The sequence below is a fragment of the Urocampus carinirostris genome, chromosome 14 (genome assembly GCF_059441175.1).
Source record: "Urocampus carinirostris isolate Australia breed hairy pipefish chromosome 14, RoL_Ucar_1.0, whole genome shotgun sequence".
NCBI classification, from domain to species: Eukaryota; Metazoa; Chordata; class Actinopteri; order Syngnathiformes; family Syngnathidae; genus Urocampus; species Urocampus carinirostris.
Window position 1 is genome coordinate 28,645,935 of NC_142362.1, and position 13,183 is coordinate 28,659,117.

The following is a 13,183-nucleotide window of genomic DNA, read 5'->3' on the forward strand; positions in this document are numbered from 1 at the left end:
GTTTTTAGTGGGTCGTGCGGGCATTTTCCTCGGTAAAATAATGCTAAGTGGAATAAAAAAAACAGATGAACAAAAATTACACTCCTTAACAGTAGATGGCGATAATACCCTGCTTGAGCCCTCAACTTGTTCAGTTTATCAGTGAATTTATTGAGATTTTGTTGGTTCTCTTTCCTTTTTGGATTTTAAGAAAGTTGGAGATAAGAATGAAACGATTACGGAACACAAGAAAATGGTAGAAGAGTGCTGCCATTGAAAGGGTGCTTGAAGGTAGAGTGTATGGCTTAAAAATATCATATTTTTTGCTTTTCACTAGTGTGCATGTATTAACATGATTAAAAAAATATTGAAGCTGAATTTCTTTTACTGAACGGCAATTTTTAAGCAGTATTAGGTTGCTTTTATGTGACGTAGGCTTATACGTGTCATGATGACTGATTACATTCACCTGTGCCCGCTCGTTTGGCGCCAGCTGCTGCTGGCTACCTGATTGGTTCCCCGTCCTACTTGAGCTCAGTCCTTTCACTCGCCTGTTGTCAGTCCGTCAGTGAACCTCTGTTTTCACAAGGCAAGCATTTTTGACTCGGTCCCGTTTTTTTCACCCGGTTTCCACCCGTCTGTTCCTGATTTCCCCATTTGTCTCCGGCTGCGACCCGTTTTTTTTACTTCGACCACGTTTTAATATCCCGTCCGACGACTCGTTTTTTGACCACGACCACGTTTTGATCTCCCGTCCCGGCTAATGACTCGTTATTTCCGTCTACTACACTACAATTTCCCGCTCCGGAAGATCCATATGTGCATTTGGAACACGTTACGATTCTGTGAGCGGCTTGCTTTCCTCTATATCTCAATAAATTTGTGATTAAAGTTACGCATCTGGGTCCTGGTCGTGACAATAGGCGAGTATATACAGTACATGTTTTAGTTTTGCTTGTCATTTTTTATGTTTTCTTAAAATACTATCACTGCTTTAAACCGCACAATACTTTCATTCAACAAATTTGAGAAATTGAATTATGTTCTTGATTTGAGTCAGGATGGAATTTTGGGTAAAGTCAGACAAGTTAATAACTAGCACTCTACCTATTAAAAAAAACAATCGTCAATAAGCAAGGTTTATAATTAACCATGGCCAAAGTCAAATAAATAACACATGAAAACGTCATCATTCATTAATTCTTGATTTTTTAAAACAAAAGTACTGATTGGCCCACTGTCTTTTGCGCAAGAAATATTTGTCCAATGATGATTAGACAAAACTATTGCAATTATTGATGGGTGTCATAATCTACTAATTGATCTCTCGATTTCTCTTCAAAAATGAATTATGAGTAATGGTGCCCAGAAGCTATTGGAAGGTAATAAAGCCGTTAATAAACTCAATTAGTATACTGTGTAAGTATGACTCACTGTCACTGAGTGAGCTACGCACATTTTTACAGCAATGTTTTATGTACAGAAGGATATGATTCTTTTGGAAATTGGACAATCTAATACATGCGATCGCTTGCACTTCGGAAAAAAATCCAACTCATGTATCAAAGTACATTCCTAGTTTCAAATGTCTTCAGCACTAGCGCCATCTTGTCTGCACTGACTAGAATAATTTTCAAGCAGGCACTTTTTGCGCAAGGCAGCTGCATTACCAATGATAACATTCATGTATATAAATTCGTGACAAAAGTATTTCACGAGATAATATCCTCAATGATGTAACACTAAGTTGGCAAGTCTAATTATTTTACAAAAGTTTTAAAAGAGCCTACTTTGAGATTATTCAACGTAAATTATTTACAATGACACTTCAGTGTAAGTAAACATGCTCAGCAAGAATTTATGCTCATACTTTATATGAGGGTTGATTCTAAAGGCTATTTATTACTACTGATTAGTGTGATGGGCAACCAGTTTGATTTGCATTTCAGAAATAACAGTTATCATGATAACACTATGTTGTTACTGTGTTATTATCATGTTATTACTATGCATGTATTTTGTGGGGCTTAAAAAGCTTCAGTCAACCACAAAAAAACATCTTTCGGGAAAAATATGATTGATAGGCCAAAACGATGGCTAAAGGGGCATTGTGTATTATTAAGCGCCTCCTAGTGCTTAAATAGAAACTTGATTACAAGCGATTGTCTGCCAAGTTTCTGCTAAAGGTATCCCGATTAACCAAAAACCTTGTGACAGGCTGGTCAAAAAACATGGGAAGAAAACTGTTTTAGTTTGGTCACTTTGAGTCTTTATAGTTTGTATTCTTCTTGTTGCTTTGTAGCACTTGTTTTTGGTGCACTATGCAATACAGCAACATCTAATGGTAAAATATTACACAGTGTCTATTAAAAGATACCAGTAGATGTCGCTGTATTGGTTAGTGCACCGAAAACGAGTGTTACAGAGCCCAAAGAAGAAAATAACCAATGGCGATTTTATGTGAGCAAACCACACCATTTTTTTTCTCATTTTTTGCCTAGCTGGTCCCCAGGTTTTTTTGTTTTTTTGGGGGGCGTGGGGGTGGGGGGTAGAGTCGGTACCCTTAGCAGCAAGATGGCGCACAATTTAGGTGAGCCTCATGTCATGTAAATTGAATACTTTTTTTAACCAATGAGTGAAATGTGTGCAGTCATATAATGGTTGATATATTTTGATTATCATTCAAATCATTATTGTTTCTTTTAAATGAATGAAAGCTCTTAATGATACATAATGTCCATTTAAGAAAATATCGTGTTTTATTGGCCCTAGAGCAGTTCTATATATACATATACAATAGGTATTTCATTAAAAAAAAGCAACAAGGGCTGTGTAGGGCTTTACTGTGACGGAGCAAAAAATACAGTACTCCCGGCAGCCCTGATTTAACAATCAAGCCAGCCTTCCATTATCTTAGGTATATACAAGAATTACTAGGACTTTATCACAATCATGGATTTGCTACATGATGCCACCTGTTTTCACCTCATCCTTAACCAAGGTTCGGTCAGGAACGTATGGCTTGCAAGACAGATATGGCTCTTTTCATGAGTACATCTTGCTCAGAGAATAACTTTTCAGTGTATGCAAAGCTGAAGCAACACAAAAGACTAATTGTTCTGTCTAAAATATATAGGAGAAAGTTTTAACTGCCGTTTACAGTCACGGTGTTACACCCACAGACCCCGTCATGGCTGTATGTCTCTAGGGAATCCTTGGTATGAAAAGTCATTGAACAATCTTTGTTCACTGTTGAGTCACTTTATGATGAAACCCACAGAACAAACTGTAAATCTGAAAACGCCAGCCAGGCACCCAGAGCAATTTAATAGTGGGAGGGGTGGACGGATCTTTATACAAATATCACACACTCCCTAAATACATGTGTATCTTTCTTGTATGTGGTATATAATTTGATATAGGACATATGTCCTGGCATTTTTATTACTTTATAGATTTTATGAAATTATCAAACGTCACACAGTGAAAGAAAATGTGTTGACGAATTAGGAGAGGAGAGCGGGTTTAGTGGTTTGATTGAATTTTGTCTTATAATGAATGAAGTGGCTCTCATAAAAAAAAAAATCAAAATACAGGGTGTTTCAAAAATTGTAAAATCATTTAGATATCAAGAATTGTTAGAATGAATAAACGTGAATTGTATAGATCCGAGGAGAAAATATTTTAAAATGGGGAGAGAGGTTGTGTGAGATTTCCCAGAGCGAACCTGGCGTATGAAGTTTGAATTAAAATCAATGTGGTTTGCGCAGTGGGACTGGAGTACTGGAGTACTAATCTCGGTGTAACGCGCATTAAATTTTGTCTCATTCTCACACTATTTTTAGAGAGATGAATGTTAGAGAATGGGAAAAACAGAAAGATACAAATACACAGAAAATAGCACAAGGAGGTAAGCAACTCATTAGTATATTTGATGATGAATTGGACTTTGAAAAACATGATATAAATAAATAGTTAAAGTTATGGTATTGTGTTCTTAGTAGTCAATACATGATTTGAGTCGTGGCCGCATTTAATTAAAAACGATTGATCTGAAAAAAAGCCAAACAAAATTTTATACCGATTTTTATCAAAAAATCTTCAAAAAGGGGTGTGCGTTATACACAAATAAAAACAATATTTCTGCCACACACTTTTCAACTGTTTAAGACCTGACCTATTTTTATGCCTGTTTTTGAAACACCCTGTATTTTACTTTCCTGACTCTCTGAGCTAAAAAAGTTCCCGACACCTGTCCTAAAGCGAGTGTTTTATACCGTGTTTTCCGGAGTATCAGTTTCTTCCACGTCTGGACTGCCTAACCCATCCTCAGCAGGTTCCCATGGTGCTGACAGTGGTGTAACTGAACTTGGACATGGAAGGCCCAGTGGCCATGGCGTCCTCCTCGTTGTCCCTCAGCCCGCGACGGCGGCGGCGGCGGCTACGACAAGGGGAGGCGCAACAGGAAAACGTTGCCAGGAGAGCTTTGCGGAAACGAGTGTTCATGAAACAGTAGATGATGGGGTTGACGCAAGCGGAGGTGTAGCTGAGCAGGTGGATGAAAGCGATGGGTCGGCCCGACAAAAGCTTTTTGGCTGAACTGTCGTCGAAAGCTCGCCAGGTGTTAGCGCAGTATAAAGGCATCCAGCAGAAGAAGAAGAGGACCACGATGACCACCAGCATGCGGATGACTCGCTTCTTGGCCTCCAGTTTGGCTTCCGACGTGTTGCTGCGCGGACGCTCGGACTTGGGCGACTTGACCGAGGCTGACATGGCCGACATCTCCAGTGAGTATGGCCGTTGCACGTTGACATAGCAACCGTCTCCGTCATCGCTCCCGCACGATACTGTTGACGTCAAGCCGTTCTTTACATCTAGGTTCGGCACAAGAGAAAGACAATTACCGTATTTTCTGCGCTAGAGGGCGGACCAGATCGAAAGGTGCACGCCCAAAATGTAGTCTTTTATGATCTTGTTATCCTATATAAGGCGCACCAGACTTCAAGGCGCATGAAGTCAAAATTAATTGCACAAAAAGTAAAAAAATGGCATTTGCATGGGTTTGTACAACTTCTGAATGGCCAAATTCGAGTACATTTTGAGGACTTTCGAAGCCAATTTTCTAAATTTACAGTATTATTAAAAGAAGAAACCTGAAGTGAATGAATCCATAACATTGTTGTTTGAGGTCACTGATTGCTCTTCAAATATGTTTCAATTTTCACACGTGTTTTTCAGGTGCACACATATATATATATATATCGGCAATTTAATCATGTGTTTTTTTATTCTCATGTGCATTTAACAAGACATATGAGTTTCAGACCTTAAAAGAATCGCGAATACGTTTGTGGATCAAAACAATTCATGTGTACATATTTGCTCTCATATACGAAATGAAATGAAAATGAAATGATCTGCATTTATATAGCGCTTTTCAACTTTTTCACTTCCCAAAGCGCTTTACAGTGTGCTTCACATTTCCCAATAGTGGCCTTGTATTGCAGCCATGTAAAACCCTAACCTGCTTATTGGGGGTATTAGGGGTTCAGTGTCTTACCCAAGGACACTTCGACATGTAACACGGACAAGCCGGGATTCGAACTGGAATCCCTTGATCCCAAGACGAGCGCTCTACCTCCTGAGCTACTGCAGCCCCATACACAGATTACCAAAATAAAGATATCGCAATTTTAAGGAACACATCTATTCTGCAATTCCCAGAGGAAACATGTGGCTGCAAACCATTTACATAACTGACTGGACCGAGGACATCATTAGGAATGTCTGCCTTTGCGGTGCCCATTTCATATCTGTCAAGTAATCTTCGATTTGGTTTGGACTTACTTGAATGCCAAATGCCAAAATGCCAAAGAAATGCATTGGCAAACAGAAGCCACCAGCCACGTAGAGCAAAATATTCTCAACTGAATGGTGAGAAGGGCATTGTGGGAAGTAATCTGGTCGATATGAACTGAATGAAGAGGATGGCATTGTGGTAAACAAGCCGGTTCCCCTGAAAACTATGAATGAACTCACATAACCTCACATATTCATAACGTTTATCACGTACCTTTGTTTAGTTGGAGTAGAGGAAAAGTGAAAAAACATTCTCTTCACTCTAACATATCTGGTACCATTACTAAAAAAGAATGTGATAATAAAATCAGTCCTAAGGCCATTTCAGTGTGTTGTCTGTACCCCTAGTGGTCTAGCTGATAGGACCTGGTGCTATGCCCGCCGCAATCCAGATTCGATTTCCGTTGCATTCAGTGTTATGCATTTGTCAACAACGATCCATGCTCCCAGAGGCCTGGTGGTTAGGATTCTGTGCTCTTACTACCCTGTTTGACCCCCGTTGCCACCTTTTCTATGCAATTGTGGAGAGATATCAACTTATCAATAATTACAAATTGCATAAAAGGCTAACGTTGGAATTTCTGCCCAATTTTTTGTTTTCAGATGTGCCAATGGTCCGTAAAATACAGTACATTTATTTTAGGGCAGTATGATATATTATGACGTCAAACAGATAAAATTACATTTGACCATACAGTAGTCGAGTGACCTTGGCAGTGTCAAACTACCATGTTTATTTGAGCACAGTAATTCCTTGCTGTGATGCAGTTTTGCTACTTCAAAGATTTTCTTTGCTTAATGTTCTGCATTCTGATTGGCTACACAGTCAGGGGAAGAAGCTTTCTATCGCCTTCAAAGTTGGACTTTTCCACATGCTAAAGATACATTCAAACTTTTTCATATTAAGAATTAAAAAAAATCCTCATCAAATCAGGCCAGTTGAGAACCACTGTTAAAGACAATTAGATGTGGTCATGCGATTCACTGTGACCCGTTTTAAAGCGGCAGTTAACATAACGGACCAAACGGAAAAGAAAAACAGAAGGTTATACGTTTTAGTTTCATAACTACTTTGACACAGGTCCAGGGCAGAGCTGACGAGACACAGGCAGAACCTATAATGAGATGAGAGACGGACAATAGAGACAAACGTGGGAAATGCAATGCAGTACCAAGGAAACAGAATTTATATTTATCTTTAAGTTAGACAATGTAGGTGTTTTGATTGGGTCAATTTTTTCTATCTCCGATCCCTGCCTACGGTTGCCCTGGTTACCACCAAGGCGCTCCAGCGCTAAAACATATTTGATGATGTTTGCCAGTGACTGAGACAACTAGACCAGACTAAATTGTGCATTGCCCTTCAGCATGGTTACTATTTTTATTTTCATTCCACAGTGCTTCGACAAAAACATCCTAGGATTGAATCTCTTTGATAAGAAAGATATGAATAAAAAAAGAAGACGTAATTGGAAGCAGCAAAACGTCTGAAGTCCAGTGAGGTGCGGTGAGATTCTTGTCTGGTGAGGCAGAGTCAGATTTACAAGGAAATGAACTCACATCTTATTCAACAGTTTGTCACCAGGGCAAAAATGCTAAGTTTAATCAGTAGCATAAGAAAAAAAGATTGCTTGTCTTACCTTAACTTATAAATGAGCTGGGCGCTTATACTTTTGAATAAGACCGGGAGGAAACCGGAGTGCCCGGAGGAAACCCACGCAAGCACGTTGTGAACATGCAATCTCCACACAGGAAGGTTTGATCTCATGACCTCAGAACTGTGCCGCGGACGCGCTAACTACTCAGAGACCGTGTTGCCCAGATCAAACACAACGTGCATAATTATCTACTGCATTGGTAGCAAAGCCGACATTAGCATGTGCACAGCCATAAAAACACTGAACGAATGTATGGTTCGATCCAGTATAAATGGGGCACATTTTAAACTGAAGTTTACAGTCACGGTGTTACACTAACAGACCCTGTTATGATTGTATTGCTTAATAATTCTTTATATGAAATTGCATTAAACAATTCAGGTCCACTGAACAAACTGTAAACACCCAAAAACTCTAGCAAAACAATTTGATTGGGTGAGCGGTAGGAACGGGCGAGCTATAGACACTTCCCCTCGACCAGTTTTATTGCACTGGAGGTAAATACGATAGTGTCCTCGTTTGCAGTATTTTGTGACATTTTGACAAAAGAACTCTGCTCGCATATTGTTTTGAAACCATTATATAGGACAAAATTGACGGTCAAAATGAGCCTCAACACTTTAAGTGGTACATTTATATTGATATGGGACACAAGCGTTATTATTACAAATTTCATAGATTAGATCGAAACGTCAAAAGTCGCACAGTGAAATAATATGTACTGAAGAAATAGCTTTATCCAATTTTGTGTTAAAACATATGGAATAGCTTTTATTTAAGGTTTTTGCTTTTATGGCTCTTTGATTCAAAAAGGTACACGACCCCAGCATTACATCCTGCTCCTTTTGAATGACTAGAATGAATGCATAGATGGATAAGTACTCTTCCATGAAAAAAAAAAGTCCATGAAACGAGAACTGGATAGCCTGACTTGCGGCTAACTTGCTAACCTTATCATCAGATCAATTGTTCCGAGCTGTGGTGTTCGTCAAATCAGAATCCTGAGTCTCACTAACGCCCTCTGCAATGAGGCAAAAGAATTGCATGCCTCACTCTTCATCTGTAGATGTTAAGCACAGTAAAGCATTACATACTGATTGCATTAACTATATCAATGATAACATGAGAGATTTCAGCAATTTTGAAAAGGGAAATGAAAAAGTTGTAAAGTTTATGAGAAGAAACTTAAACACTGGACACTTACATTTTTATTCTATATTTTCATGAGAGGGAAGACACAGCCCAACAACCGACCTGACTTCTTAAAAGCTCTACTAAATCCTCAGCAATTTTTTTCTTTTTTTTATACTTTTTTATATGTGTCTCAGCTGTAGCTGCAGTAAAGGTTTTATTGCCATAAAATAGGTATTGACGGTTGGTTTGCTTCAGACGTCACACAGCCTAGGTGAGGAATGCCATTGCTTTAGAGTTACTTTGAGTCTTCGTATTTTGTATTATTCCTTGTGCTGGTTTGGTTTGAACAAATTTATTGACACTAAAAACAGTTTTAACAATCGTTTTCGCTAGCACTGTATAATACAGTGGTCAAATAATAGACACTGCCCCTTTAAAGACTAAATAAAAGTGTCCTTGTGAAAGACACTAAAATGTTACTCGGACAAAAAGTACAATTATAGGATTTACACATTTGAATGAGAACATTCCGCTTTTACAGCAAAAAAAAAGACACAGAAGAAAGTTAATGGATTATTAAATTTGTCTTATTTTCCATTAACCTCCCATAAAATCTCCTAGGAACGTTTCATCCCTTTTATCGGATATCCAGTTTTTTTTTTAATATCTGCCTGTCTGCTTTTTAGAAAACCTCTCTCCATGTCAGGCTAAACAGATGGCGACGTCCACGCCTGCAGCTGCCAGCCAATTGCATCTTTTGACTCTGTCTTCCACTCTCAATTCCAGAACCTCTCAGAAATATGGGTGGGCGATACTGGGAATTTCGGGATGGATCTGACCCAAGTAAATACACGGTAGTAACGATCGATATGATTCAAAACTGATTGATCATTGCTTAATTGAGACCTCCCCGCTTGGGATCGTCTGTATTTATTGAATAACTACATAGCAAACTTTAAGCCCCAGTGTGTAATATTTGACAACTAGATGGCACTGTTGTCTGATGCAAATAAAAAACAGTGCCACACAGCACAGCAAGACAAGCATGTCATGATTGCTGATTCGGGGCACCGGCTGCTGCCTCGTTGGCGCCAGCAGCCGCGGGACCAGATTGGCTGTTGGACTCTTTTTAAACTCCCGTCTTCCGAAAGGAACCCGTCAGACCATCTGCGAACCTATGCCCTCAGATAGGCAAGCTTTTGTACTCTCCGACATTATCCTGCCCTGTTTTCCTGCCTAATACCTGTTGCCAACCTTTTTCTGGACCCGTTTCTACTTTTGCTCCTCCGTCCCGGCCATCGACTTGTTTTGCTCTGTTTCCTGCCTGATACCTCTTGCCGACCTCTTTTCTGGACCCGTCTTGGCCATCGACCTGATTTCACTGTCAACGACTACCTCGCTCGACACGGAAGTGCCACTTCCGCGTTCCTGCCAGCTGCTACCCGTGACCGACGATCATCAGATCGTGGATGAAAGCACTGCTCTCTTTCTTAATACAAACTGAGTAAAACGAATGCTATTGGGTCCTGTCTCCGTTCCTGGCTTGTGACAAAGCATGGTGGTGACTACAGGGTGGGATTCCACTAGGTAAAAGAAATACACATTTTATCAACGTATGATTTTTTTTTAACAATACAAAAAAAATTAATGCAAATATTTGTATTACAACTGTTTCAGAAAAAAAAACAAGAGAGTAGATCCAAAAAAGCAGCAATGTAACAAAACAAGAGAACTGATGTTTTAAAATGAAGTAGGTAATCCAAATAAAGAGTCAAACATTGGCTCTGTTCCCATATTGACAAAGCATTTACAGATTTTTGTTCAGGAACAGTAACATGTTTACATTTTTTGTTTCAAATTGTTTCTCTCTGCAAAGAATGGCTTTTTCTTGTGTTCATATCAATTTGTGGTGTTGTCACAGTAGCAGAATTTAGCAGGGACATCTAATGATCACATAAAACACACTCTCCATTTAGACGGTGACAGATATTAATATTTGCAGCCGTTGTATTGGTTGCTTTGTGATCAGGAACTTGAATTTAGTAAGAAGTAGAACCCGATATCACCAAATTTGTGAAATAAATGTATCCTTTAAGAGTAGTAACAGTATTCGATCTCAGTCTGAATGAACACTTACTTAAGTGGAGTGCTTGTACAAGTATAAATTTGAGGGAGAAAAAGGATAAATGATCTTTTTCATCCATGTTTTTCTCAATCCTCATTAGTATGTATCCAGAGGGACGGGCAGTTCGAAGTTTATTATAAAAATCTTTCAACAGGCTTTTCAAAATTGTAACTGTCAGCTTGGGAAAAGAGCAAAAACGAGTCATTGTAAATTTAGTAATTTTTCATTTTCTCATACAAACGGTGCTCCCAGTTGCAATGATTTAGAGTCGGCAGACTTGCCCCAGTTTAAACACCAGCACTTTTTACATAACGCTTGGAAATTCCTGCTTCTTAGTTTATTTTATTTTTAAGGAAAATAATGTGAACTAAAAGTTTTAGGAAAATTGTTTAGGGAATCTACAAAAATGTGAATTTTTTTTAAAAAACGTCTTGTCAGTCGAAATCAACTTCAGTAAACTTTTTTATAATACACTGTTTATTTAAAATGCTACATTCCCAAAGGTGACTTTGAGGGGAAGGTGAATATGTCCCAACAAACGAAAATTGTGAAAATGATAATATATAGTATATTACAGTAAGTAAGGCCCTACTAATTAAAAAAAAAGTTGACAATACAGTAACATCTAGTGGAAAAAATAATACACACTGTCCCTTTAAATTTCATATTAAGGCAGGGGCCTCAAACTATTATCTTGGGGGCCGCATGTGGCCCCCGTGCTGCATGTTTGTGATCCCTGGTTTAGTATTACAACAGCAAAAAAAAAAGCACCGATGTGAAATGTTTGAAATACATTCTTTCACAACAAAGCTATTTTCCTCAGGAGTTTTCCCGGAAACGAGTATTTTATAGAAAGTTTTATAATGTTCAACTGCTGTTTAAAGAACAATGGTAAAAGCTAGAAACAGACATTTTCTATTGAAAGGTGATTCAAGATTTCTTTTAACATGGCCTATTGTCATGATTACTGATGTGAATCACCTGTGCCCGCTCCTTGGGCGCCAACTATCTCAGACTCTGATTGGCTCCCTGTCCCTATTCAAGCCCACTCCTATCTGTCTCCTGTGGTCAGTCCGTCTGTGCATACTAGGCAAGCCTTTTTCGACCCTGACTCACATCTGTCCGTTTTTTTACTCTTGTTTGTCTCCCGCTACGACCTGTTTTGATCTTGACCACGTCTGCTCTCCCATCCCGAATTGCGATCAGTTTTTGATCCCGACCACGTCTGCTCTCCCGTCCCGGCTTACGACTTATTTCCGACCACGTCTTGCTCTACCGACCAGTTTTCCGCCCATGACACTGCCATCGCTCGCTACGGAAGATCTAATTCTGTGTTCGGATCACAAGCTGAGTACAAGAGCGAACACCGGATCGTGGGCGCACCCCTTCCTCGTTCCTTCAATGAAACTTGTTGTAAACATTACGCGAGTGGGTCCTGTTTCCGTTCTGGTCTTGACACCTATGCCTAAGTACCTACAGAACTAAATTTTCTGGAGGCCTTCAAAATGGCTCAACATGGCAAAAAGCCAATTTGAGAAAAACGTCTGACATTAAATGAGTTAATAGTTAAAAATGACTCAATTCACCCTGGCATTCAGTATGATTGCTAAACTGTGGTGTGTGCTTTAGATGTATGCTTTGAAAAGGTGAACAGCTTTACTTGTCTATTCAACTCAACCTTATAACAAGTCCCAACGGATATTTCTCACTAGCGCATGCAGTAAATTTGTATTGGTTGTCATGGTAATATTAGCCAATGATGATGGTGCTAGCCAGGTTGCCCTCAGGGAACATAACTTTTCAGCTATTCTATAGGTCAAGCTGTGAACGCGCTCTCACCTGTAGAGTCTTTTTTGTGGCCCATCTCGAACTGGATCCCTCTGTAAAGCTCCCTGGAGATAAGTCCATAGGCAACACTCATCACCACGCCAGGAATAGCAAAGAGCATAAGCAGAAGCAGGACATACCTTGAAAAGACAGGAAGGGGCTCAGAGTAATTTTCACACATGCAAACAGAAAGTTCACACCCATGCGAGTTGAAACTTCTGCACCCAGGTGCCTTCACAAGTATTAGCAGTTAGCACTCGTCATGCAATCTACGGCAACGCTCGAGTGATGGAGGTGAGAATTGGATTGGATGAGTCGCTGATTGATTTTTGAACACGGAGTATTTATGCTCTGGTGATTACATTCGTGACAGCTCAAGTGAAATTTCCAAAGTTACTTGCTGCAAAATGAAGGCCAAATATTGACCTGTTCTTTGTTGAGTCGCTGACACTTTCTCATTTTGAAAATCCGAACAAACGTGAGTCTGACTGACATCAAATAGGCAATAGGTTTTAAATTCAAATCACAGGAAATTTAGCTTGGAATTCAATACAGTATTAAATGTGTGCATTGTGTGTAGTTTTCGACTAGTAATCTCTCC

At 39.3% G+C, this 13,183-nt stretch overlaps 1 protein-coding gene across 3 annotated transcripts in view; it reads right to left on the bottom strand.

Annotated features, from left to right (window-relative positions):
• Positions 1-2,715: 2,715 nt before the first annotated feature.
• Positions 2,716-13,183, bottom strand: part of cckbrb (cholecystokinin B receptor b) — a 50,602-nt gene continuing 40,134 nt past the window's right edge. For all 3 annotated transcript variants that reach the window (XM_088352677.1, XM_088352675.1, XM_088352676.1), the window contains 2 exons: positions 12,595-12,722; positions 2,716-4,853 (listed from right to left, as the gene is read on the bottom strand). In XM_088352677.1, the coding sequence (XP_088208803.1) occupies positions 4,309-4,853; positions 12,595-12,722 (673 nt within the window). In that variant the 3' untranslated portion in view covers positions 2,716-4,308. The remainder of the gene's footprint in view (positions 4,854-12,594; positions 12,723-13,183) is intronic.